At 53.4% G+C, this 27,651-nt stretch overlaps 1 protein-coding gene across 1 annotated transcript; it reads right to left on the bottom strand.

Moving 5' to 3' along the window:
* Positions 1-10,920: 10,920 nt before the first annotated feature.
* On the bottom strand, positions 10,921-27,438 carry LOC310637378 (protein-glutamine gamma-glutamyltransferase E-like). The gene is made up of 13 exons (XM_083357749.1): positions 27,304-27,438; positions 25,621-25,779; positions 25,092-25,307; positions 24,608-24,726; positions 23,831-23,959; positions 19,735-19,912; positions 18,796-18,931; positions 17,748-17,851; positions 16,539-16,784; positions 15,652-15,948; positions 12,872-13,029; positions 12,571-12,704; positions 10,921-11,603 (listed from the first exon to the last, which is right to left on the bottom strand). The coding sequence occupies exons 1-13, from the start codon at positions 27,308-27,310 to the stop codon at positions 11,453-11,455; spliced, it is 2,034 nt and encodes a 677-aa protein (XP_083213875.1). The 5' UTR covers positions 27,311-27,438; the 3' UTR covers positions 10,921-11,452.
* Between the last annotated feature and the right edge of the window lie 213 nt (positions 27,439-27,651).

Genomic DNA, 27,651 nt, shown 5'->3' with positions numbered 1-27,651 from the left:
TTCAGCACTTCAGCCGGGGAGGCTCTGGCGCATTCCTTCGGCGATCCGCCACTGGCCCAAGTGAGATGCCAGGCAGCTCTGCTGATGCCTATAAAATGATCCAAGGGCAATTAACCGGTTCCTCTAATAGGCGCAGCACCAATTTTCCTCCTCAGTGGGAGGTGTGCCTGGGGGGGGAGACGAGGCTGTCCTTTTTACTCAGAGGAAGCACATTCCCAGCAGGAATGCCAAACTGGATTTCCTCGATGGAATTCTGCGGCCAAGAGTCACCCCCACACACAAGGCAAGGAAGTAGGTGGGGAAGAAGAGGCCGCCAGAGGAAGTGCGAGCGGCACCTGCTCAGGTGTGCCCATTCTCAGGGCTGCCACTTCAGACAGGCTGCATTTACACCCGATTATCCCTCCACTCTGGGGCAGGAGCCTGTCGTTTCCACACCCTCCCGTCCTCCTCCTCGTTCCTGGGAGTTCGGGGGGGGGACACACACGAGCTGCCCTGCTTCTCCTCCCCTGGGGGGTCGAGGGAGAAGAGCTTCGGGGGTGCTCCAAGCCAGAACACGACAAGAGGCTGAAAATCACCCAACGAGCCTCGGGACCCCCGGCCTGCAAATGCCTTTGTACCGCTCCCACACGGTGCCCATCATTGCCTGCCCCTCCCCCCAGATTTTCCTTGTCAGGGTTGGGAGGGAGCAGGGGTCCCCTTTGTCTCCTCAGCTCACTGACGTGGCTTCTGACCCCCGTGGCCTTGGCAAGAATGGGAGGAGCCGTCTGGCCTGAAAGCCCTGAGCCCGGGCTGGGATGGTGGGGGATGCTTGGGGTGGGGATTCAAGGGTGCAGGAGCCCCTTCCGGGCTGCAGGGCCCGTTGCCGAGGCCCAGACTCTGGAGGGGAGAGCAACGGCTCCCTTCTCCCTACCCACAAAGTCCTACAGGTCATCGTTTTGATTTGGCCCTTCCCCGCTTGACATCTGGTTCTGTTCCAACCTTCACCCAAACAAAAATGAGGGTTCTTTCTTTCTTTTTCTTTCTTTCTTTCTTTCTTTCTTTCTTTCTTTCTTTCTTTCTTTCTTTCTTTCTTTCTTTCTTTCCCTCCTTCCTTTCTTCCTTCCTTCCTTTCTTTCTTTCTTTTTCTTTCTTTCTTTTTCCTTCTTTCTTTCTTTCTTTCTTTCTTTCTTTCTTTCTTTCTTTCTTTCTTTCTTTCTTTCTTTCTTTCCCTCCTTCCTTCCTTTCTTTCTTTCTTTCTTTCCCTCCTCTTTTTTTCTTTCTTTCTTTCTTTCTTTCTTTCTTTCTTTCTTTCTTTCTTTCTTTCTTTCTTTCCCTCCTTCCTTCCTTCCTTCCTTTCTTTCTTTCTTTCTTTCTTTCTTTCTTTCTTTCTTTCTTTCTTTCCCTCCTTCCTTCCTTCCTTCCTTCCTTCCTTTCTTTCTTTCTTTCCCTCCTCTTTCTTTCTTTCTTTCTTTCTTTCTTTCTTTCTTTCTTTCTTTCCCTCCTTTCTTTCTTTCTTTCTTTCTTTCTTTCTTTCTTTCTTTCTTTCTTTCTTTCCCTCCTTTCTTTCTTTCTTTCTTTCTTTCTTTCTTCTTTCTTTCTTTCTTTCTTTCTTTCTTTCCCTCCTCTTTCTTTCTTTCTTTCTTTCTTTCTTTCTTTCTTTCTTTCTTTCTTTCTTTCTTTCTTTCTTTCTTTCCCTCCTCTTTCTTTCTTTCTTTCTTTCTTTCTCTCTTTCCTTTCTTTCTTTCTTTCTTTCTTCCTTCCTTCCTTCCTTCCTTCCTTCCTTCCTCTTTCTTTCTTTCCCTCCTTCTTTCCTTCCTTCCTTCCTCTTCCTCCCTCTCTCTCTCCCTCTCCCCTAGCACACCACTGGGTTCTCCTGAGTCCACTCAGCCTAGAGCTGCTTTCGGCATCACCTTCTTTCTCCCCACTGTCCTCTCACATCTCCAAACCACCAAGCCTCCCCATCTGAGGTGGGGAAGAGAGCTGGGCGGGCTGGCCCCATATGCCTGCCGAAAGCCCCCTGACCCCCAACTGCCTCTTGGACACTCACCACTTTCTGCAGTGGATCCAGCTGTGCTCTTGCAGGTGGGATCCTCCAGGAAACACCTGCCCTCTCCTCCTCCTCCTCCTCCTCCTCCTCCTCCTCCTCCTCCTCCTCCTCCTCCTCCTCCTGCTGCTGGTGCTTAGGCAGTTTTGGCTGTTGTTTCAGTGCCAGCTCACTCCACCCCCCACATTACCTGCACCAGTCTGGGGTGCTCAGCCCCAGTAATTCCTTCCCACTCTAGGGCTCCTTCGAACTGTGCCTTTGTGCTGCAAAGTCCCGAGACTTGTCGCGCTTCCCCCACCCACCCCACAACAGACAGGCACACACGCCTTTGTTGCCGGTAGACCTGCTTGCCTCAGCTGGTCAGGCCCTCCCCTCCCCAGGGTGTTTCTTGGTATCTGCCTGGCTTGCCTTTCCAGTTTGGGAATTCAGCCACTGAGCTGCGGCTTCATCCTTGTTTATTTCCTGCCGACTTCAGAGGAAAACACTTTGGCTTCATCTAAATGTCACGCAGGATCCTGGAAGTCTGCCACGGTTGGGCAACCCGGGCCTCCTTCCACGCCCCACTTAATGGGCCAGATGTGGATCTGGGTCCTTCTGAGGAGGAAGTTGGCGGCTGCCCTGCCTTGCTTTCTGAGTCACTGCGTGGGGTGGCCAGGTGAGTCCTCTGCTGGAAATGCCATCCCCAACAGTCACCCCCTCCATCCCCCCTCCACTCCCCTGTGCCCCATCCTCCTCTGCCCACACAGCCTGGCCTCCCTCCCTCCTTCCTTCCTTCCTTCCTTCCTTCCTTCCTTCCTTCCTTCCTTCCTTCCTTCCTTCCTTCCTTCCTTCCTTCCTGACAACCAGGTGAGCTGCAATTACCTCTTCCCAGTGCTGGGATGCTGGCAGGCTGCCAACGGCACGCACTGACAGCTGTCGCCTCTTGCCCGCTCCTCCTGTAGTGAGCCTCGTTGGGAAGCTCAGAGCAGCCCAGGGCTCCATCTGCCTTTCGGGGCCACGAGGCAGAGCTGCCAGGGGCCCAGAACGCCGGAATTCCGAGCTTCCCTCCAGTGTGTCCCCCGGCCCCTGAGATGCCCGGAATGCAGGCGCTTTTCCCAAATGCTCTTTCTCTCTCTCCCGGCATCCATCGTCTCCCTTATGGGGGGGCTGGCATCCAAGCAGGACAAGTGGGAGCCTTTGAAGGGGGGTGTCTAACCCTCTATGCACCCCTGAAGCGCATAGAAGAGGCTGCTCTGCAAGTGCGAAGGTGACACGACTGACCCCAGCCATATTCTTGCAGCCCCCTGCCTTGTTTTGTTGAAACGGTGCCGTGAGTGGTTGTCCTGTCCACGTTGTTGAATGGTAGCCATTATTTCTCTCAATTCTGCACCAATCAGGCTGTACCCAGAGGGTTATGATATGTTTTGAGCCTTGGGCATTGACAAACTGGACAGCCCTCAAGATCAGAGAGGGCTTGGAAGAAAAAGCTGAAAATAGTCTGTGGACAGATTTAGCAGAAAGAAAGAAACGAGGCCAGGGGGAGACCCAATAGCTGCCTTGAAGTACCTGATGAGCTGTCACACGGAAGACGAAGCAGGCGTCTTCAGAGATGGTCTAGGTAGGAGATAAGAAACAAGGAGAGCCCATCACAAGTCAAGATCCTCCTGTGTCTTAAGCCTATCTTCTGGAGTTCTGGCTATTCCTGCCAGCTTGGTGTCACCTGCAGATTTGATGAAGGGATAGATTGGGAACTCATCAAATTTGCAGACGACACCAAGCTGGCAGGAATAGCCAACTCTCCAGAAGGTTTAAGATACAAGAGGAGGATCTTGACAGACTTGAACATTGGGTGCTAATATATGACAAAATGAAATTCAGTGGTGAAAAAAGTAAGGTTCTACATTTAGCCAAGAAAAACCAAATGCACAGGTACCTGGTTCAATAGCAACAACTGTGAGAGGGATCTCGGAGTCCTAGTGGACAATCCCTTAACTATGAGCCACCCGTGTGCTGCACCTGCCAAAACAGCCAACACAGTGCTAGGCTGCATTGACAGAGGGATAGAATCAAGATTGCATGAAGTGTAACTACCACTTTACAATGCCTTGGTAAGGCCACTTTTAGAATACTGCATCCAGTTTTGGTCAGCATGATGTAGAGAAGAGGTTGAGACTCTAGAACAGGGGTGTCAAACTCAATTTCATTGAGGGCCGCATCAGCATTGTGGTTGCCCTCAGGGGGCTGGGTGGGCATGGCCTACTGGGTGGGTGTGGCTACAGTGCATTTGGCCTACTGGGTGGGTGTGGCCACCTCTACATCGTTCGCATCAAGGGTGCCTATGGGGGCCTGGACAGGAGTGGGACAGATCTGAGGGTCTCTGGCAGAAGGAGGGTCTCTGGGCCAGGGCCAAGGCAGTGGGGGTCGTTCCCTCACTGTTTCCAGAATGGCTTCGCGGGCCGCATAAAAGCACTTCACGGGCCGGATCCGGCCCCCAGGCCTTGTGTTTGACATGTCTGCTCTAGAAAGAGTGCAGAGAAGAGCAACAAAGATGATTAGGCTAAAACAGGAGGCTAAAACATACAAAGAACGGTTGCTGGAATTGGGTATGTCAAGTTTAATAAAGAGAAGGACGAGGGGTAACATGATAGCAGTCTTCCAATATCTCAGGGGTTGCCACAAAGAAGTGAGCCTTGGTGGAGCAGTGGGCTAATGCCTCCTTAAGTAACACCAGCTGCCTGCAATTAGTGCAGGTTCGCATCCCACCAGGCTCAAGGTTGACTCAGCCTTCCATCCTTCCGAGGTAGGTAAAATGAGGACCCAGATTGTTGGGGGCAATAAGCTGACTTTGTAATAATGCCGCTTGGGGGTGTATAAAAGCCCTAATAAGCAGGCATATGCATAGAATGAAGGCTACTGCTAAGCTTGTAAGCCGCCCTGAGTCTTCGGAGAAGGGCGGGATATAAATGGAATTACAATAAGTGGGAGTCAATCTATTCTCCAAAGCGCCTGAAGGTAGGACAAGAAGCAATGGATGGAAACTAATCAAAGAGAGAAGCAACGTAGAACTAAGGAGAAACTTCCTGACAGTGAAAACAATTAACCAGTGGAACGGCTTTCTTCTGGAAGTTGTGAATGCTCCAACACTGGATGTTTTTAAGAAGAGACTGGACAGCCATTTGTCTGAAATGGTATAGGGCAGGCGTGTCAAACTGCCAGCCTGAGGGCCTGTTGCGTCACGCTGAAACCACGCCCACCCCATTGCCAGCAATGGGGAAAAAGTTTCAATACGTTGCACAACATCACACGACGTCACAAGTTTGACATGCCTGGTATAGGGTTTCCTGCCTAAGCAGGGGGTTGGTCTAGAAGACCTCCAAGGTCCCTTCCAACTCCTATTCTATTCTATTTTATTCTATTCTATTCTATTCTATTCTATTCTCTTCTATTCTCTTCTATTCTATTCTATTCTATTCTATTCTATTCTACAAGCAAGTAAATGTCAGCTGGACATCAGAAAAACTTTCCTACTAGTAAAAGCTGGAGGACTGTGTGTTGGAAGGCCGTTGTGGCGGACGAGGCGTTCTCTGCATTCTTGGTCAATTCCAGCTCTCTGTTGGTTCTGCTTCCTAACCGGCGTTGACTCTTAGTGACCACACAGAGGGACCTTCTTCAGAACCATCTGCTGCTCTAGTATTTCATACTAGAGTTTCTTGTAAGAAAGGAAGATTTTCCATAGTGAGCAGAATTTCAGTATATTCCTTCTGTCTTCATTCAAGTCAGTCATTAGCTGTCTGTTGGGACTATTTAGCTACCAGTTCAAGGTTTAAAACTTCTTAAGAGTTTGGTGATCTTCTGGAAAATGTGCTTTTTAAAAATCTTTTTGCATAAGAGATTCCAAAGTCGTTCACATGCCGGCTGGTTTAGGGAAAAGCAGCACTTCTCATTCCATGAGACTCCTCTGTTAGTAGTATCATCTGGCCTCCAGTTTGAACGCTGTGCTGAGGTCCGGACATACAACTTCTACAGCCTTCCTCTAGATCAGGGGTCCCCAAAGTGCTCAATATTGACCCTCAAGAGTTGAAGGCGCTATCCAAGGAATTGATTTGACAGAGTTAGAAGGGACCTTGGAGGTCCTCTAGTTCAGGGGTCCCCAAAGTGCTCAATATTGACCCTCAAGAGTTGAAGGCGCTATCCAAGGAATTGATTTGACAGAGTTAGAAGGGACCTTGGAGGTCTTCTAGTTCAGGGGTCCCCAACCTTTCTGGGTTGGTGGCCTGGCGGGAAGGGGAGGGGCAGGCACCTTTACGCGCCTATGCCCACACACGCAAAGGGGACCATGAGCAGTGGTGGGATTCAAATAGGTGAACAACCGGCTCTCTGTGTGGATGCTGCTTCCAGAACTCCATTCTGGGCCTGGGCAAAAAAAAAAAAATAGCTACCGGTTCTGCCGAACTGGTGTGAACTGGCTGAATCCCACCACTGGCCGTGAGCATGCGTGCCTAACGCCGGCACAAGGCTCGTGGTGAGACTAGCACCGCTGCAAGGGGAGGGTGCACACGCACATGTGCACACGCACTGGCCAGCCACTCACGTGGGGCACTGTGGCCAAGAAGCCACAGCCCGGTAGTGGGCCGTGGCCCATAGATTGGGGAGCTCTGCCCTAGTTCAACCCACTTCTTGAAGCAGTTTCAGCCTAGTTGGGAAAAGACAACTGGCGCCTCTCCAAAAAAGAGAGGCTGCTCTTGGGGCATCCGCTGCTCCCCATCAGCCCCTCCTGCTTGCGAGGGTTTAATCTCCCTGTCTCCGTCCAGTCTCTCATTCTGGAGAGAGAGCAGATTAGGCAGCCCCAAATTCCTGTTGACCTTGCACGCCAATTAGGGGATGAAGGAGCCACCGGGATTAAGGACGTGGGAGGCGAGTACCGAAGAGCCAAAGGAAGCAGGGAAAATTGCTGTCTCCCTTCTTCCTCTTATCTGCCACCTTCCTGCAGGAACCAGCTCTGGAACCTGTTTGAAGGGCTGAGGTCATCGTTTCTCTTCAAGGAAGTTCGGGATTGCACACAACCTCCCACTCCGCCACTTCCCAGGAAAGGCTAGCTGCAATTGGCCAAATTATTATTAAATTTCCCAAGATCAAGATAATTTGCTTTGGAGTAGCCTCATAACCGGCATCTAGGTGGAGAGAATGTCCCCGTCATCCACCTCCAAATGCCGCCATAACAAGGCAAGCTTTGTGAGAGTGCAGCTGTGCGGATTCTTGGCTGGGCCACACCTGGATTTGAAAGCTGTCCCCAAGGGAAGCTCCCAGCCGCCGCCACCACCACCACCCCGTGCTCCCCAGGCCCTCCGGGTCCCCTCCCAGGGGGACTCCCTCTTGGGAGTCAGCTGACCCCCCTGCCTTGAACCCAGGTGCCAGTGGGAGACCCAGAGGAGGGGGGCCTCTGTGCTCAGCCTTGACCTTCTGCTCTTCCCAAGCAGAGCCTCTGTCTCTAGCCCCCGTTCCCTCTTCTCTGTCCCTGGCCCAGGAGCCACAGGCTTCTCACTGTAAAGCTTTGCCTCCTGTCGCCCCAGACTCTTCCACGCACCGACTGCTGGTTCTCTTCTCAGGTGGCCTTCTAAGCCTGAGGCCCCCTCCTTTCCCCCGCTCAGGGCTCCCAGGCCTGGTCTCCCTGGGCTGAGCTTGCCTGCACCAAACAGAGGGACGGTATAGTATACTTCTCCAAACATCCCCCCCCCGCTGTTCTTGTTCCCAGTAATTGAAACCAATTGAAACTCAACCCAGGCGAGGGGGCTCCTAGTCCCGAGGGCAGGCTGAAGGGCCCCTTTGCCTGGCAGAGTCCGGAGAGACCCCCAGAGGGAGAGGCTGGCCTTGGGAAAGCCTACAGCCTCAAGCAGGAGCCTTTTCTTGAGGGTAAAGATGAAGCTGCCATCCAACTTTCATAGCTGTCTTTTAATTACTCCCCCCTTCCCCCACCACCACAAAGGAGGTGCAAACACAGTCATAAATTTGCACTGATGAAAAGCAACTGCTTCTTGCCTGCTCTGATGCCACCAAATCACATCTCAGCTAATCCTGCAGATGCCCTAAAACCATGGCCAGTATTAGCCGGGGCTGCTCTGTCGCTTCCCCTTTGGCGGCTGGCAATTCAGGTGGGCGACGCTCCCTGCCTGTCCTTTGCTGCTGATTCAAGGACTGAGTCCCTTGCATCCCCCCAACTCAGATCCTAATTTATTCCAAGGGGGGAAAAGTGTCCCTCTCTTCTGGGCCGCGCTGAACGTGAGTCCCACGTCCAGTTCTGGGCACTCCACTTTCAGCAGGACATGGAGAAGCTGGAGAAGATTCATCCTAACCCTAATCTTGTCATTCTGCTGCTCCTCACGGGTAATGGAGGCTGGACGCTTTCTGACACTCGGTCCCTGCAGCCAGTTCAGCAGCAGCACCCACATTTGGAGCCCCGGCCATAAAGATGGCAGGAGCATTGGCCAATGGATGAGGGTCCCCACCTGCCACCACTGTCCCAAACCCGGGTTGATGATGGAGAGCCTGCAGCGGCCAAGCGGGCCTCAGCACCCCAGAGGAATGAAGCGGTCTCTGGAAGGCCAGCAGCAGCCACCCTGGTCTCTCCCTGGTCAGCAACTCACCTCCTGCTGCTCCTTGTGCTCCAGATGTTGGAGGGTGTGGTGTGACCTTTGCCTCTGTCCACAGGTCTCCCTCCGCCCGATGCCCAGAAAGAATCTGCCTGGGCACCAGAACTGCCTCCCATGGAGAGTTTACCGACTTTGCTGTCTGGAGAAGTGAGCTAGAGGTGGAGGGCCCGGCTTTGCCTCGGGGAGACCAAGGACTGGACACACTCAGCGTGGGACGCTCCATTTTGCAACTTGTCATGTAGAGCTTTAAGGTAGTCAGTTTTGTGTTTGGTTTTGCATGGATTTTTGCGAGGGCTCAGACTCGCTGTATGGGGAGGGATAAGGAGTGGATTGGGCTACATTTTGTAGGTGGTCCCTGCATTTTTGTTAGCAGGCCTGTCTCCACTGCCTAGGCGGTGGGTGATGCTCATGGAGAAGGGTTTTTGTTTCCAAATAGAACATAGAATCCATAGGGCTGGAAGGGACCTCGGAGGTCTTGTAGTCCAATTTCCTGCTCAAGGCAGGATGCCTTGTACAGTCCCAGTCCAACGGTTGTCCACTCTGTTCTTGAAAACCTCCAGCGATGGAGCACCCACGGCCCCAGGAGCAAAGCTGTTCCACGGATAAATTGTTCTCGCTGACAGAAAAGGTCTCCTAGGCTGGATCTGCCTTTGACAAGCTTCCACTCATTACTTCTTGCCCTGCCCTCTGGTGTTTTGGAGAATAGGTCGACCCCTCTTCTTTTTGACAGCCCCTCATCTACTGCAGGACGGTTCTCAAGTCCCCCCCCAATTACTCTCTTCCATAGGCTAGACACACCTTGTTCCCTCAGCCGGTCCTCTATTTAGCCTCCAGACCCTTCGTTGCCCTTCTCTGCACTTTTTAAAGGGTCTCATGGTGACCAAAACTGGAGGCAGAATGTCAAGTGTGGTCTTTCCTCTGCAGTGTGAAGGACTACCATCATTTCACGTCAGGGATGTCAAACTGGCGGCCCGTGAGCCAGAGGCATCAGGCGCAGGCCACGCCCACCCCGGCTCTGCAAAGGCAAAAAACGTCACGATGGGTCACAGTATGTCACGTGACGTGATCGAGTTTGACACCTGTGCTGGATATGATCTTGATGGTATCCCTCTCTTAATGCAGCCTAGGACTGCATTGGCTTTTTTGGCAGCTGCAACACACGGCTGGCTCGCATTTAAGTCATCGTCCACTAGGACTCCCAAGAGTTAAGACTCCCTAGAGTTAAGCCAGGTAAATAAAAAGTTGTTTTCTTAAAAAAAAAAGTATTGTGCTCCAACCCTAATCTGCCATGTGGGCAGGGGGAAGAGGGGTGGGGATGAGGAGAGGGGTACTTTAGAGGGCTTGGCTCATCTGTCTCCAATTTTAGGCAGTGGGCATTTATTTTTCAATAAAAACATGTCATTTCCTCCTAACGCTACCGGGATAAGAGAAGCACACCAGCTTGCATCATGATTATTTATCTATTTATCTATCAGATTTATAAGGCTGCCAAATTCCATGGTAAATCTGAGCAGGGTGTGCACTAAAGGAAACCTGCACAGCCAACGTTAGAAGAAAGAGCAGTGATGCCAGCGCCATAAACCTGCCACCTAACATACACATGAAGGGGTTCGTCCCACCTCATGGCCAAAGCTGGGGAACGGGGGCGGGGGGGGGACATGTTTTAAGGACTCTTTGAACAAGGGCAGGGAGGGGCCGTAGATATCTCTGAGGAGGGGGATGGCTGTGCCAGAGGACTGGAGCTGGTGCGCATCTGACTCCTTCCGCAGGGAGCTAAACAAGTGAACACTCCTTCCACAGGGCAGGAATCCTCCCTTCTCCTCCGGTTTCTCCCTCCTTCCTCGACTTGGGAGCCACGGTGCTTTTAGCATCTGCCCGCTCCCCTCCCCAACCCTGCTGGCAAATAAAGGAAACCCCATTCAGTTCCCAGGGTGTGCGTAAGTACTGTGGTCAGGCCTTGGTGCAAGCTGTGCATCATAACAAATTGTATACATGCGTGCGCACGCACACACACACACACACACACACACACAGAATCCCCACAGCAGACCCGTGTCCTGGGGCCCTCTCCTTATTATAATTTAATAAAAATAAATAGATTAATTTATAATACAAATAAAGGTGGGATAAAAATCTAATAAATAATTTAGCTTATACTTATTTACCCAAGCAGCTTTTAAAGGTCCAGGTGTTCTAATGTCCTTCATTTGCTGCTTATCTCCTATTTCTTGTATTTAGCGATCTCTTTATTGCATTTTCGTCAGCCCTTTGGGGCCCTTCAGAAGGTCTGGGACAGGAGCTACGAGGTCTTCTAATTGCCTCAAACGCAGCTGAGGCTTCAAGGGTCCCCACTGGAGAAAATGAGAAAGCTGGACACCATCCGGGTCTGATCCACGAGGACCGCTTTGGGGTTCAGGATGAAAGGGGGGGTTGGCCACGCTTGAGGACAGAGCTGGGGGGGCGGGGGGAGGAGAAGCCTTCCCATCATCAGCATCACCATCATCGGAGCACGACTGGCTGACTGAGGCAGCCCTGCCTGGCGGAGCTGAGAACTTACTGGCAAGAACAGGAAAGCCAGCTGTATCTGTCCCTTCATGGTTTCTTACCTGCAGCCCTTCGCAAAAACCCTGCAGAAACCCTGGGGGGGGGAGGTTTGCCGGGAAGAGCCCCAGAATCAATGAGAAGTCAAGGCATTTCGGGTGCAGGGAGAAAACGTTTACTCGGTGTATTCAGACAAAAGGGCGCTCTGCTGCACCGGAAGCCTCTCCTTTCGCAGCACAGCCGCCTCGTCCTCCCTCGCGGATCAGTTGGGGGCCACCGTGAGGGTCTCAAAGGCCTTGATGTCCTGGAATTTGTCACAGGAGAAGTTGACGAGCAGCTGCTTGGTCCCGCTCTTGCTGGGAGTGATCTCAAAGTGGATCTGGGAGCTCTGCTGGGCCTTAAAGGCGGGCACCCTGCGGAAGAAGAGCAAGGGGACGGGTCACTTTTGGTCGGGGCTGAGCGCTGGGCTTGAGAAGCACTGAGAAGCATCCAAGGGCTTGGAGGACCGGCCAGGGGCCACGTTGACCCTGCCTGCACGGGGCTCTCCACCCTGGGAGCTGTTTACCCTCCGGGTTGCCAGCACCGTCGCTTGAGGGAGGGCCGGGAGGCAGGCGAAAGCCAAGCAGAGGGTGGCCAGGGGTGCCCGAGGGTCAGCCAAGGGCCGAGGAGCCTGGATCCACACAGACGCAGGAGGGACGTGGGGAAGGCCTGACGCCAAGGCCCAGCTCTCCACGTGCCTCTACCCTGTAGCCAAAGTGGTGGGCTCTCGGCTGGGAAGCTCCCCTCAGAAGCAACAGCCTCCTAGAAGGGAGGGTTGCAAGGGACCTTGGAGAGCAACTAGTCCACCCCCTGCCCAGCGTGGCAGTGTCCCCCACAGAGGACCCTCCGACCTCTCTTAAGGCACCTGCTGCAAAGAAGAGCCCCCCCCCCAGCGGTCTGCTCCACCCGAGAAGCGGAAAGTTCAGTCTGGACAAAGGAGACCGGGAAGCAGGGAGGGAGCAGATAACAGAAACCAGGACCAGGAATAATTCCTGACCTTGTTAAAAAAGGCAATCAGACCTGATCTGCCCTCCATAAAGCCCTGATCTTTGGGTCCCTCAAGCTGTGCGCTTTGAAACATTCCTTGATCCTCAGGACTAACAAGGAGCTCCCGTAATAGTCTGCTCTAGAGCGGATGTGGGGAGGACCCACCTTTGGGGCCAGAGAAGCACTTGACCCAAAGGCAGGCCTTCAGCAGCAAGGGTCTGCCTCCTTGTAGATGCAGCCCCCTCCCCAATTATGGTTCTGGGGAGGGGGGTTGTTGGAAATTCCTCTTTGGCACAGCAGTCATCTGGACCCCGCTTGCATACCCCCCCACCGCTTGCCCCCCCCAGCACTTACTGCAGCCTGAGCTTCTCTGCCAGCAGGTCGCTGCCTTCCACCTGCAGGACGCAGGCACTCAGCTCCTCATCCAGGGGGTTGGTAAAGCTGGCTTCCACTTTCGTCACCTGCCCCACCTTGGCCTGGTCCAGCACCTGCTCCAGAGCAGAGACCCCGCCCCCTGTGAGTCCATCCTCCCCGAAGGCCTGGCAGGAGCCCAGGAGCCACAGAAACATAGCCCCCCCGCACCACCTTTCTGGCCAAAGCCAGAGGGGGCTGTTGGCAAAGACCCTCCCTTCCTCCCCCCACCGAACCAGCCCACCTTTAGGGTAATGGAGGGGTTATCCAGAGTGATGTCTCTTTCCACCACGGTGTCGTGCCCCTCTTCCAGCTGGCACAAGGCAGTGGCACGGAGCATGTTGTCCGTGGTGAGGTGCTGCTCGTATTCGGCATAGGAAATCTTGATAGGAAAGACTTTCACTGGAAGGAAAGATCCATAATAAATAAATAAATAAATAAATAAATAAATAAATAAATAAATAAATAAATAAATAAATAAATAAATAAATAAAAAGTTGGAAGGGACCTTGGAGGTCATCTAGTCCAACCCCCTGCTCAGGCAGGAAACCCTATACCATTTCAGGCAAATGGCTGTCCAGTCTCTTCTTAAAAACCTCCAGTGTTGGAGCATTCACCACCTCTGGAGGCAGGTTGTTCCACTGATTAATTGTTCTAACTGTCAGGAAATTTCTCCTTAGTTCTAGGTTGCTTCTCTCCTTGACTAGTTTCCATCCGTTGCTTCTTGTCCTGCTTTCAGGTGCTTTGGAGAATAGCTTGACTCCCTCTTCTTTGTGGTAGCCCCTGAGATACTGGAAGGCTGCTATCATGTCACCCCTCACCCTTCTCTTCATTAAACTACACATACCCAATTCCAGCAACCGTTCCCTATATGTTTTAGCCTCCAGCCCCCCAATCATCTTTGTTGCCCTTCTCTGTACCCTTTCTAGAGTCTCAACATATTTTTTACATCGTGGTGACCAAAACTGGATGCAGTATTCCAGGTGTGGCCTTACCAAAGCATTGCAAAGTGGTATTAGTACTTCACCTGATCTTGATTCTATCCCTTTGTTAATGCAGCCTAGCACTGTGTTGGCTTTTTTGGCAGCTGCAGCACACTGCTGGCTCATATTGAAGTGATTGTCTACTAGGACTCCGAGATCCCTCTCACAGTTACTACTACTATAGTGTACCACCTACACTATACCTGTGCATTTGATTTTTCCTGCCTAAATGTAGAACCTTACTTTTTTCACCACTGAATTTCATTTTGTTAGATAGCGCCCAGTGTTCGAATCTGTCCAGATCCTCCTGTATTTTAAGCCTATCTTCTGGAGTATTGGCTATTCCTGCCAGCTTGGTGTCGTCTGAAAATTTGATGAGTTCCCCATCTATCCCCTCATCCAAATCGTTGATGAAGATGTTGAAGAGCACTGGGCCCAGAACAGAGCTCTGGGGCACCCCACTACACACTTCCTTCCATGTAGATGCAGTTCCATTGAGGACCACACGCTGAGTACGGCCGGTCATCCATCTGGTGGTGATGCTATCTAACCCACATTTTTCTATCTTATCAAGTAGTAGGTTGTGATCTACTTTATCAAATGCCTTACTGAAGTCCAAGTAAATTATATCTACAGCATTCCTCTGGTCCACTAATTTTGTCACTTGGTCAAAGAATGTAATAAGATTTGTCTGGCATGATCTGTTTTTGACAAACCCATGTTGGCTTTTAGTGATGACTTTGTTTGCATCAAGGTGTTCGCTGATTTGTTGTTTGATTATCTTTTCCAGAATCTTCCCAGGTATTGAGGTCAGGCTGATAGGTCTGTAGTTTCCAGGATCTATTTTTTTCCCTTTTTTGAAGATGGGAACTACATCAGCTCTCTTCCAGTCCTCTGGTAGTTCCCCAGTGCTCCAGGATCTTTGAAAAATATAGTTCAGTGGTTCTGAGATCACGTCTGCCAGTTCCTTGAGAACCTTGGGGTGTAATCCATCTGGTCCTGGTGATTTGAACTCGTCTAGGCTGGACAGGTGCTCACTTACCATTTTCTTGCCTATCTTAACTTGCGTTTCTATTCTGTTTTTTATTGCGCTGGTCTCTGAGCTGCACCCGGCCCTCCCGCCCAGGGCCCCTCTGCTGCCGAGCGAGCCCACGCGCAGGTGCGCCCCGGAGCTTCTCTTTGAAAGGAGCACTCTGGGTGTGGGGGTGTGCGTGTCTGTGTGTGCCACCTCTGTACTGACTAGAGCCACCACAAGGCGGCTGCTGGGATGGGGCGGGTGAGGACCCCCTGAAGCTCCTCTAGACGTTCAGGGCACAAGTCCTTTTTTTTCTGCTGCATTTCAAAGGATCTTCCCTTCCGGGTGAGGCTTGGCGCATTTCTCCTTCGGGGCAGAAGGGATGCTTGGCTGCCCACCTACAGGGGAGGGGCACCGAGGGCAGCCCTCAATCTCAAGCCCAGCAGGGGGCAACCTTCCGGACTGAGACCTTCCCTTCCCCCTCCCCCCCAGGACAGTCTTTGCGCACCCGGAGCCTCTGTGTGCCAAGGGCAGCCGGCCGTCAAAAGGAGTAAGGCGGGACCCAGCAAGGCTGATGCCCACCTGTGAACCTCTTGCAGCTCTAAAGCTCTGGTGTCATTTTTTTTGGCACCTGCACACCTGCTCACAACTGCAGGTGGTGGACAAACCCCCGCAGTCCACCTCATTGTGGGCCTCAGGGGTGGGGCAGGCCAAGGCACAAAGTAAGAGGGAAAGAGCGCCATGCCCGTCCCAGCCCTGCTTCCCTTCTGGTCGTAGGCTGGATGCGAACCAAGCCACCTGCTGCCACCCGGGCTCCATGTGCCAGCTCTCAAAGGCTGTGGCAGAGAATCAGATGCCTCTGGCCACCTTGCTAACCCACACGGTTTGTGCCCATGCCCCTCTCTTCTCCCAGTGCATTACAGGGGAGGTCAGGTGTGGGCTGAACCCTAACCTTGCAGCTCGGAGTGTGTGTGTGTGTGTGTGTGTGTGAAGCCTGCTGCTCTCCCTGGGGCAGGCAAGGCTTACCTTCTTGGGGGCCAAGGTCCACCTTGAGGCTGTTCTTCCAGACCTTGTGGATTAGCTTCCCGGTGTAAACGATGGACCAAGCGGTCATGTTGGCCGTCACCTTCTTCTGCTCTGAAGCCAGGTTGGTCAGCTGCAAGACCAAGCTGACGTCCTTGCCGACCTCGGGGATGCTCTCCAGCTTGAACTTCCCAGAGATCTGCTTCTCTGCCTCGGGCAGCTTGGCAGATGTGGCCGAGATGATGTCCAGGTTCAGCTTGCCCCGAGCCTTCCTGAAGATTTCCCTCTCCTTGGCCGAGCCTGAGAAGGAACCACAGTGTGTGTAGGGGGGGCATCAGGAGGAGCCACGCTTTGCCAAGAGGCCCTGATTTCTGGAAGTCTGAGCCATCCAGCCGCCTGCCAGGCCCATGGGAGGAAAGGGGGCCGAGGATCCCTTGTTCCGGGGTGGGACAAGGCGTCTTTGGCTTTGGCAGCTGCCCAAGCGGGCCCTCCTACCCTGGCCACTCTGGCCAGCTTCCCGGGAGCCACAGCCAAGCGTGCCTGGGAGGGTTTCGCTCTGTGGCTGCTTCTGCCGCCACTGGCTCGGTTTTGGCTTGGCCGCCAGCCCTTTCTCAGCTTCCCTGGCAAAACCCACAATGCAAAGATTTGGTGACTCACCGAGGGCATTAATCCCTCTTTGAATTACCCATTCTTTACTAACTACTCTGTCTAAGCCACCCAGAGTTGTCTCGTCAATGAGGGGTGCAGCATATAAATATAATAAATAAATGAGCAGATTGCAGTAGGTGTGACGTCAATGCCCGGCATTAATTGTGCGGCCTTTGGGTCCCCCGATTCAGCCCCCAATTTCCGCAAAGCTGGAAAGGAAATGCCCGCTTCCTCAGTCTTACCTTCCGGGTATTTGTAGTTGGCTGTGACATCCTGGCGGGCGTAGCTGCCCACACGTTTTGTGCTGGTGTTCTGGCCAATAGACTGGGTCTCTGAGTAAATCAGTTTTTTTTCTCCAGTGTTCATGTCATAGACCCAGTTGGAACGGTCAGCGTTCACCTCGCTGAAGACAAACGGGCCGTCGTACACCAGGTCCACATCTCCCTCCTTGATGGCTGTCAAGGAAGCTGGTCCACACTGGAAAATGCCTGGAGGAGGGAGGGAGGGAGGGAGGAGTTAGGGGGAGGGAGGGAGGGATGCCCACAGTGGAGCTGGGCAGCAGGAAACCCCACAGCCACTCTGGGGGATGGCCTCTGGTGCCCCAGGGTGGACACTGCTGGCCACTAGCTTAGCTGGCTTGGTCATGGAGCAGCTTCTCCTTACAGGAATGAGAACATGCAACATGGGAATGAACGGTTCCCTGCAGTCCCTCGGTTCTTAAATCTTTCATAAAGATTAAGACGCTCAATTCTGGCTTTGTAAGAAGCCTTCAAGACTTGAGGATCCCTGGCTGAGGTTTCCTTTGATTTGGCTGCCACCATTTGCACCGAGGGGCTGTGTTGTTTGCATTAGGATTTTAAAAGTTGTTAGCCGTGCAGCGTCGCCATGGAGAGATGAGCAGTCAGAGAAACAGAATAAATGAATAACATAAAGCTCTGTTCCAGGTGTAGCCAGGATGTCACCCTCTGCCCACCAGAGGGGAGCATCACCACCCCAGGAGGCTTTACAGAGTCAGAAGGCACAAAAGAGTTACAGAAGAAAGGGCTTAAGGGACAACCCCCCCCCCACACACACAACTTAGGAGAACTTAGTGCCACAGCATCTTGGCTCGTTTTGGGGCAGACTAGAAAACTATTGGGGGGGAGTCCCACAGACTGACCCATTGGCCCACCCCCCCCCTTGGCCAGACCTGCTACCCCAAGCCCTCCTTCTAGACCATTCAAAGTCTTGGGGGGGGAGTGGGTCCTGCTCCCAGCTAAGCTTCCCTTCTGTCAATCTGCAGGTGAGGCGAGGAGAGAGCAACCTCTCCCCTTGCTGCTACTTCGAGCGAGGGGTTCAACTAGAAGACCTCCGAGGCCCCTTCCAGGCCTTGGATTTGAGCATTCCTTGCTGTTGGCCCTGCCCTGCACAGGAGAGCCATTCTCCCACCAGAAGCCCCCCCTCCCCCGAACCTGAGCTCCTCTCCTGCGGAGTGGCGTCCAAGATTTGCCAGCCGTTGTAGGTGGCCCCAAGGTCGGATCTGGCAAACCAGCCTTCATTCCACACATGGAAGTTCCTGCGAGGGGGAGAGGGAGAGAAGGAAGGAGAGGGGGGGGAGGAAGGAAGAGGAGAAAGAGAGGGAGAGAGAGATGGCCTATTTGCAGATGTGCAGACCCCCCCACACACTCCCACCCCATTTCTCCCAAGGGGCAGGAGGGGCTTCCTAGAAGGGTCGCTCTGGGCTGCTTCCCCCCCTAGGGATGGTCAGCCCCTAACCGGAGCTTTCTCTGCCAGGCGCCCACCAGGTGCAGAAATCAGGAGGAGAGAAGGAAAGGAAGTTTGTTGGGGGCAAGGAAGGGGGTGTGTGGAGAGAAGTCAGGAAAAGGGGTGTGTGGCGTGCCCAGGTTGCTTCCACACAGTCGAAAGACCCTCCTCCCCTCCCCACCCCCAGGGGCAAAGGATGGCCTAAAAGGGGGGAGCTCCCTCTCTCTCCCTCTCCCCCTCCTTTTATTGCCACCTAGTGGCCATTCTGTCTGGAGTGGGAGCCTTGCCACCTTCCCAGGGCCTGACTGCACAGTTGATGGGAGGAGGAGGGCAGGTGTTCTCTGGGGATACCTGTGCTAGGACGGGGGGAGGGGAGGGGGCCCCTGGAAATGGCTCCAGGTCGCTCCATTCTGAGTGTGTCCCCGATGCCTGCTGCAGAAAGCGTGACCTTTACGCACCGCAAACCACAGTATCGCTGCTTACTGCCAGAGGTACCCACCTCATGCCTTACTTAGTTGTGCAAAAGGGCTTGCCCGCCCCCATGCCTGCCCCACACCCGGAAAGCAGGTTGCCACCCATTGCAGAGAGAGCCAGGTGCCCCTCTTCCACCGCTGCCCCCAGGTGGGAAAGAGGCCGCCGGGGGAGGCGGGCGGCTGGCAGATGAGGCCGAGAGGGGGTCTCTCCTGGCATCTGTGGCTGCCTGGGGCCTGGAAACAAGAGGGGGGATCCCGGAGGGTGGGGGGCGGGGGCAATTACCAGATGCTATCGGAGGCGATGTTCAGAGGGTTCCCCTGGGGGTCGTAGTAGACGTCGATCGTCAGAGTCATGTCCGTGTCGTGGGCAGAGTTGAAGTTGGTGATGGGTCGGCTGGGGATTCCCAGGCACCGGAGGACTGCGGGCAGAAGGCGGGAGGCACGATGGAGACCATCCCCACGGCAGGCACGCCTCTCGGGCAGCCTCTGCAGAGGCCGAACTGGGCAGCAGGGCCTCCTTGCCAGGGAGCAGAGCCTGGGCAGAAGATGGGCTCCTCGCTGCAGCCGCTCAGCTTCCTTGCCCAGACTTCTTGGCCCAAGTTAGAAGGGCTGCGGATGGGCTGGCAAGGGCTAAAGAGTTTGGCTACGGGGGTGGGGGGTGGGGGGAGGGCAACCGGTTGAGGAAGGAGGAAGCACGGCCCGGCATTCCCACTTCATTCCCAGTGCCTCCCCTGCCTGGGCATCGGAAGAAGGGAGCTGGGCACCCTCATGGCTGGCAGGAGGCAGCCTTCCCCCAGTCCCTCCTCTCTGGACAAGGCCCGTCTCCCACCCTTCTCCCCTCAGGCCGGGCCAGGGGAGGCCCTGCCCAGGTTCCATTTCGCACCTTCTCTCCGTGAGGCGGGCCAGACCTGGAGTTATAGGTGTCCCACAGCAATGCCCACCTGCCGCACATCCCAAAGGGGTGTGGGGGATAGAGAGGCGGAACCAGCAGCTCTTTCTGCCCCCACCTGAGGTCCCCCACTTGGGTTGCTAGTGAGGGAAAGCTCTGCTGCCCTTCCCCCTCCCGAGACAGACCAGAGGGGTCCACAGGATGGTGGGGCGGATTCAGCCCTTCCGGACCACCCCGGGTCTGAGGGCAGCACCCGGGGCCTTTCTGCCGCCTCGGATCCAGCACCCCCGGGAGAGTCTCCCCCCCCCCCGGCCGCTCTCTCAGAAGGCCTACCTGTGTTCAAGACTCCTGCAAAGACCCAGCACTGGCCGTAACGGACGGGCCTGAAGCCAGAGCTCTTCCATCTGCGCAAGATGTCCACGCTGCCCGTCCAGCTGCTGGGGCTCTCCCCCCCGGCGTAATTCCCATCCCACCTTCCCTGCAAGACGCCGTAGTCATCGTTGCTGTTCACCTGGGGGAAAACCAAGAGAAGCCGCCGTGGGGTAGCCGCTTCACTCCACCAGCCGTGTCGGCTGGGGACTGCCCTTCGCGGCACAGGGCTGGATTGTTCAGAAGACTGCCCAGCCACCTCCGATCACCCCAAGATCTGTCAGAAGAGGCGTACCCCGGGCCCCGTCTGTCAAGGGGAGTTACCTGGCAGGGCTCTGAATATTTATTTCACATTAATCACATGTACATGCTGCCATCTTGCTATCCAGAGAGGTGCCATCCTCCCAAATATGAACCTTGCCCTGATCCAGCTGGTTCCAAGGCCTGGTCCTTTAAGGCCTGGGGGTCAGGAGGGGGCTGACCCCTTCCATTGGCTAGGTCAGGGGTAGGCAAGCTCGGCTCTTTTATGACTCATGGACTTCAACTCCCAGAATTCCTGAGTCACCTATGCTGACTCAGGAATTCTGGGAGTTGAAGTCCATGAGTCATAAAAGGGCCGAGGTTGCCTACCCCTGGGCTAGGTTGATGGTTACAGATGGATCTGTTTTTACCCAGCTGCTATTTTATGTGCAAGGCCTTCTTTTTTTGTCTTTCTGATGTTCCTATATTTCGCAAATATTCATTGCTACCCTAAGTCATTAATTAATGGAATGGAATGGAATGGAATGGAATGGAATGGAATGGAATGGAGTGGAGTGGAGTGGAGTGGAGTGGAGTGGAGTGGAGTGGAAGGGAACCGAATTTGGATAGAATAGAATAGAATAGAATAGAATAGAGTAGAGTAGAGTAGAGTAGAGTAGAGTAGAGTAGAGTAGAGTAGAGTAGAGTAGAGTGGAGTGGAGTGGAGTGGAGTGGAACCGAATTTGGAAAGAATAGAATAGAATAGAATAGAATAGAATAGAATAGAATGGAATGGAATTGAATGGAATGGAATGGAATGGAATGGAATGGAATGGAATGGAATGGAGTAGAGTAGAGTAGAGTAGAGTAGAGTAGAGTAGAGTAGAGTAGAGTAGAGTAGAGTAGAGTGGAGTGGAGTGGAGTGGAGTGGAGTGGAACCGAATTTGGAAAGAATAGAATAGAATAGAATAGAATAGAATAGAATAGAATAGAATAGAATAGAATAGAATGGAGTGGAGTGGAGTGGAGTGGAGTGGAGTGGAGTGGAGTGGAGTGGAGTGGAAGGGAACCGAATTTGGATAGAATAGAATAGAATAGAATAGAATAGAATAGAATAGAATAGAATAGAATAGAATGGAATGGAATGGAATGGAATGGAATGGAATGGAATGGAATGGAGTGGAGTGGAGTGGAGTGGAACCGAATTTGGAAAGAATAGAATAGAATAGAATAGAATAGAATAGAATAGAATAGAATAGAATAGAATAGAATAGAATGGAATGGAATGGAATGGAATGGAATGGAATAGAATAGAATTAGAGAAAAGGAATAGAATAGAATAGAATAGAATAGAATAGAATAGAATAGAATAGAATAGAATAGAATAGAATAGAATAGAATAGAATAGAATAGAAATAGAGAAAAGGAATAGAATAGAATGGAATGGAATGGAATGGAATAGAATAGAATAGAATAGAATGGAATGGAATGGAATGGAATAGAATAGAATAGAATAGAATAGAATAGAATAGAATAGAATAGAATAGAATAGAAATAGAGAAAAGGAATAGAATAGAATAGAATAGAATAGAAATAGAGAAAAGGAATAGAATAGAATTGAATAGAATTGAATAGAATAGAATAGAATAGAATAGAATAGAATAGAATAGAATAGAATAGAATAGAAATAGAGAAAAGGAATAGAATAGAATAGAATAGAATAGAATAGAATAGAATAGAATAGAATAGAATAGAATAGAAATAGAGAAAAGGAATAGAATAGAATAGAATAGAATTGAATAGAATAGAATGGAATGGAACGGAACGGAACGGAATGGAACGGAACAGAACACAACAGAACAGAACAGAATAGAATAGAATAGAATAGAATAGAATAGAATAGAATAGAATAGAATAGAATAGAATAGAATAGAATGTAGGAATAAAGAATAGAATAGAATAGAATAGAATAGAATAGAATAGAATAGAATAGAATAGAATAGAATAGAATAGAATAGAATAGAATAGAATAGAATGGAATGGAATGGAATGGAATGGAATGGAATGGAATGGAATGGAATGGAATGGAATAGAATAGAATGTAGGAATAAAGAATAGAATAGAATAGAATAGAATAGAATAGAATAGAATAGAATAGAATAGAATGGAATGGAATGGAATGGAATGGAATGGAATGGAGTGGAGTGGAGTGGAGTGGAGTGGAGTGGAGTGGAATGGAATGGAATGGAATGGAATAGAATAGAATAGAATAGAATAGAATAGAATAGAATAGAATAGAATAATAGAATGTAGGAATAAAAAATAGAATAGAATAGAATAGAATGGAATGGAATGGAATGGAATGGAATGGAATGGAATGTAATGGAATGGAATGGAATAGAATGGAATGGAATGGAATAGAATAGAATACAATAGAATGTAGGAATAAAGAATAGAATAGAATAGAATAGAATAGAATAGAATAGAATGGAATGGAATGGAATGGAATGGAATGGAATGGAATGGAATGGAATGGAATAGAATAGAATGTAGGAATAAAGAATAGAATAGAATAGAATAGAATAGAATAGAATAGAATAGAATAGAATAGAATAGAATAGAATAGAATAGAATAGAATGGAATGGAATGGAATGGAATGGAATGGAATGGAATGGAGTGGAGTGGAGTGGAGTGGAGTGGAGTGGAGTGGAGTGGAGTGGAATGGAATGGAATGGAATGGAATAGAATAGAATAGAATAGAATAGAATAGAATAGAATAGAATAATAGAATGTAGGAATAAAAAATAGAATAGAATAGAATAGAATGGAATGGAATGGAATGGAATGGAATAGAATAGAATACAATAGAATGTAGGAATAAAGAATAGAATAGAATAGAATAGAATAGAATAGAATAGAATAGAATAGAATGGAATGGAATGGAATGGAATGGAATGGAATGGAATGGAATGGAATGGAATGGAATGGAATAGAATAGAATAGAAGCTGGAAGGGACCTTGGAGGTCTTCTAGTCCAGCCCCCTGCTTAAGCAGGAAACTCCCATACCATCTCAGAGAAGTGGCTGTCCAGGGATGGAGCACCCACCATTTCTGAAACAAACCCTTTTCTGGTACAACCAGGGCAGGACTCATGCAGTGGAAACCTGACAGGTGATCCACCTGAAGGTCAAAGGTCCACCTTACCCTGGGACGTTTCAGCCTCCCTTGGCCGACATTGGGGGCTGGAGATGGCGGGGCAGGCTCAAAGGAGCCCCGCTCGCTCCCCGAGGGAGTGTGAGAGACACCGGGAGGCTGACCTCGTCCTCTCTGCGTTCCCCCAGGCCCAGGGGGTCTCCCTGAGGGCTGATTCAGGAGTCGACCAGTGTGCACCTCCACACGTATTCCAAGGAGGCCCAGACAGGCAGAGCATCAATATGTGGGCCCAGAGTGGAAAATAGAGGGAGGGGGCTCCCCTGGAGGTGCAGTTCAATACCAAGCCAGGTCCCCTGGATCTGAAGGTGGGATCCGAGCTGACCGTGGGCAGCCACGTAAGGGATCCTGGCATCTAGCTGGGGCATCCCCAATTCAGCCTGTGAAAATGCCAGCCGACGGCTGTGAATGAGGCCGCCAGAGGGCCTGTGGGACAGAAGTTTCCTTTGTTTTGGGGACAAAGAGTATCCTAAGTTGGCACAACATATCCATCGTATTCCGCTAAAAGGATGCATCGTTTTTGCCCCGTCCCTTGGGCTACCGCTGTGTGTGTGTGTGTGGGGGGGGGGTAGGGTTAGGGATCTCAGCTGGATGCAAGCACGTTCATACCATGGCGCTGAGCACCCTCCCAACATATTTGGGGTCATTCCGGCGACGCAGATCAGCTGTTGGATCCTTGCGGTAGCTTAAGCTCCGGTCCAGAATCAAAAGACAAATGTCCAGTATCCCGTCTTGGAACTGTTGGCAGAAGAGGCTATCAGACAGGCAATTATACCACCACCCCGTCCCACGTGCACACACATGCGCGCGCGCACACACACACACTTAGTGGAAACAATGGTGGCAGTGGCTTGGCTACCACCAGCTGATTCCTGGGATGGGGAAGGTCTGGAATCACCTTCAGGTGCCACCAGGAAGGGGTTCCAGTCTTCTGAGGGGCTGGTTTTAATGGTGAGGGCTCTCACTGCAGCTGGGTCTTCCTTTCAGGGTGTGTGTGTGTGTGTGTGTGCATTTTGTCAGAAATTTCCCTGAATCCTCTAAAGGCTGCCTGGGGATCCATTCCTCTGTCCCCCAAGCCTGCTTCTCTCCTGCCTGCAAGCTGTCTGAGTGGAGACCTTGGGATGGTGTGGGGAGGGTCCTTCCAGGGGGGTGGGGGTGGGTGTCCTTTCTTCCTAGTCGGGGGAGGGTTTAGGGTGAAGCTGCTGCAAGATCCCAAGACGCAGCTGGCTGGAGGGGCCCCCAGGAGGGTTGTGGGCAGGGCAGCCAATGCAGGAGGGCTGCGAATGACCGACCAAGCCAGGGAAAATAATCCACGGGCACCATTCAAGGAAGGATTTCGGGATCCCGTCTGAATTTGCAGCTGAATGACACGTCCTTTCCCTTTACCTGGCCATAGTTCCACCCGAACTGAGAGATGCGATTCGAGCTCCCCGCAAAGAGAACTCCAAACTCCGAGAGGACGTATTCCTGACGTTCCGCGTTGTCGGGCATGAACACTTCGTCGTCTGAAAGCCAAGCGTCAGGCAGACACAGTGACCGTGGGAGGGGCGGGGAGGCTTTCTCCCCCAGGGAGCAGGCGGGTGCCGAGGACCCTTCGGATAGCACCCCAAACCCTGCCCCAAACGGCCCCCAATCCCGCCCCCTCGATAAAGAGGAGGGACTCGGGCATTCAGGGGGCGCCCGAGGCCACCGGGAGAACGAGCGGGCAGCCCCCCCCCCGTTCTCTTTTAAAGCGGGACGGGCCGAGAGAGAATGCCCCACCTTTTTTGCCGGGCCCGCTAGAGAAGAGGCCGCCCCGCGCCCAGGCCCCTCGGGCTGGCGGAGCTCTGAGCCTCGCCCTCTCGGCCCTGGCCGGGCGGCTCGCGGGTACCTGGCAGCCAAGGGTTGAACAGCACCACGAAAGTGCCCAGGACGGAGACGCCGGAACCGCTCTTGATGCCCAGCCGGTAGCGCCCGATGGCGGTGTTCGCTGGGCTGGTGATGGAGAAGTAGCCGGAGGTCTGCACCGCGCTCCAGGAGCCTCGGCTGGGGGCGCCGGAGACGCCGAAGTCCACGCGGGTCTTGGCCTGCAGGGCGGCCGTCGAGCCTGGCGGGAGGGAAAGCGGCCGCAGCTCAGGGCGGGCGGCGGCGAGGCTCCCCCTCGCGGCGGCGGCGGCGGCTGAACCAGGCGCTCGGCCGGGCAGCGCGGATCCCGCCGAGGGCGGCTGCTGATGCGGCGGAGGGGGCGGCGGCGGCGGCGGTCCGGGCGCCCTGCAGAGCCTGAGGCGGACTCGCCTGGCTGGGCAGGCGCCTCCCGGAAGCCCCCGTCGGCCTGGTGTGTGTGTGTGTGTGTAGGGGGGCGCTGAGGGGCAGGTGCCTGGCTGGGCAGAGCCGGAAAAAGACGAGCCCCACCCCGCTACCTCTGTCCACGGAGAAGGTGAGGCCGGTGGCTGCCGGAAGCGACTTCAACGTGACTTTAAAGCCTTGGCCCCGCCGCACCACCAGCTCGCGGCCAGGGTAGGAGTTGGTGCGGTGCTCGTGGGCGTTCTCGCTCTGCCTCCAGTCGATGTTGCTTGGCGCTGTCGAGAAGGAGAGAGATGACCGTGACTGCGGCTTCCCCTTCCCAGAGGGCCACCGCTGGGGCCGGAGCTAGCCACTGCTGTGGTCCCGTGTGACGGTTTTGCAGCACCCTGGTCAGAGGACCGGGGGTCAAGGCCCCCCCAGTCCCTCAGGAAGAATCAGAGCCTCAGTTGCTTAGGGGCTTGTGTGAACCCCGAGGATCCTGGCTGCCCGAGCCTTCCATGGGGTAGCAGGAGCCCCATGGGCACTGCCGGCAATCTGATCTGGGTCTCCCTTAGACCTTTGCCGATGCTCAGAATGGTTGTGGAGAAATCCTGGCGGGGGGGGGGCAGGCAGTGGCCCAAAAGCGAACCTGGAGAAGGGGCAGCGCTCAGTGCCGCAGGAGCCCCGTAGGGCCATTCAGGAGCCCTGGCCATTCTTGGGCCAGCCATGGAAGAGAAACACCTTACCAGGCAGGAGGAGGAGGAGGGGGAGAAGGAGGAGAGGAGGAGGGGGAGGAGGAGGAGGAGGAGGAGGAGGAGGAGGAGGAGGAGGAGGAGGAGGAGGAGGAGGAGGAGGAGGAGGAGGGGAGAGCCACAGACAAACACCAGCAGCCTCCGGACCTGGTGGTGGGACTTGTCTGTCACTTTTCTCTGCACTGGCAGCCCCTGATGTTGGGGGCCAAACCTAGGAGCCCCCACAGTCTCTCACCAGCTCACTATCAGTCACAATTCCCCAGCCCTCGTTAAGAGTCCGGAGAATCCTACAGGTCCTCATTAAGGTTCCTCTGGACCCACCCACTAAAAGCTGGAAATAAATCTGCAGATGGGGAGGGGGCAGCAGGGCCACAGGACCCCCAACCCTGAGCCCTCCCGAGGCAGGAGGCTTGTCCCAGACTCCTCTTGACTTAGGCCGGGGCCAGGAAGGCGCCCCGAAGGAGGGAGACTCAGTCTGGAGAGCTGAGCCCAACCCATCTGGCAAGCGCTGGCTTGCTTGCAGGTGCTGTGCCCAGCTGCCACCGCCTCCCCTCCCAATTGTGGGTCTTTCGCAGGTGTCCCCTTCTCCCCCCCCCTGGGTGAGCCTGCACTCCTGCATGGGCAGAATATCTTGCAGGAAGAGCAGCCTGGGTCAATGCCCTGCAGGAAGCCGTGGCTGGTGGATCTTTCCTTCACAACTGGGTTTCGCTGCCTTTGAGCGTTGAGGCTGGCTGGCAGCCCTTGCGCAGCGGAGCTAAGGGAGCTGCTGAAACCACTCGCTCTGCCGCCCGAGCCCCTTCCCGCTTTCCTTCCATGGTGGGGGCACCGTCCCCACCTGCTCTTCTCCCTCCTGTGCCAGCAGTGCAGGGGCAATAGAGAAGGCCCTCCAATCCCCGGGTGGGAAAGGGCGGGGGGCCAGAGACGCCACGGGTGCCAGCCCCGCTCCCTGTGCTGGACAGCCCTGGCATCGGTTTGCTGGGTGAGGGGCGCTCGGAGCCCCCCCCCGGAAGGAGGCCTGGCGTGCTAAGAGCGCTGGTGGCCCCCAGGCTTGGCCTGCCTGCTACTCACCGGCCATGGTCTCTGGCGCTCTCTCAGCTGCTCTCGGGACGTCTCTGGACAACGTTCTGAGATCAGATGAAGCTCCAAGAGGTTTGGGAGCACCCTTATATAGGGCGAACCAGCAGCTCCTCCTCCTGCCCAGGGGGTGAGGCTCCTGGGTCACCTCAGTGGTGCCGCAATGTTCTCCTGCCGTCTTGCCCTGATGCAAGAGGAGGGCAGGGGAGACACGGGCGGCTCTTCGCCCTGATGATTGAGAGGCTGAGAAAGGGTGCAAGTAGGGAGTCACTTGCCAAGAAGGAACGGGGAGGGTGAGTCAGCCAGCTGCACCGATTGCCCTTGCCTGCCTCTCTGGAGCAG

The sequence above is a fragment of the Vipera ursinii genome (genome assembly GCF_947247035.1).
Source record: "Vipera ursinii genome assembly, chromosome: 3".
Taxonomy (NCBI): Eukaryota; Metazoa; Chordata; class Lepidosauria; order Squamata; family Viperidae; genus Vipera; species Vipera ursinii.
Note: the sequence above shows the minus strand (reverse complement) of the source record. Positions and strands in the feature narration are given on the sequence as shown.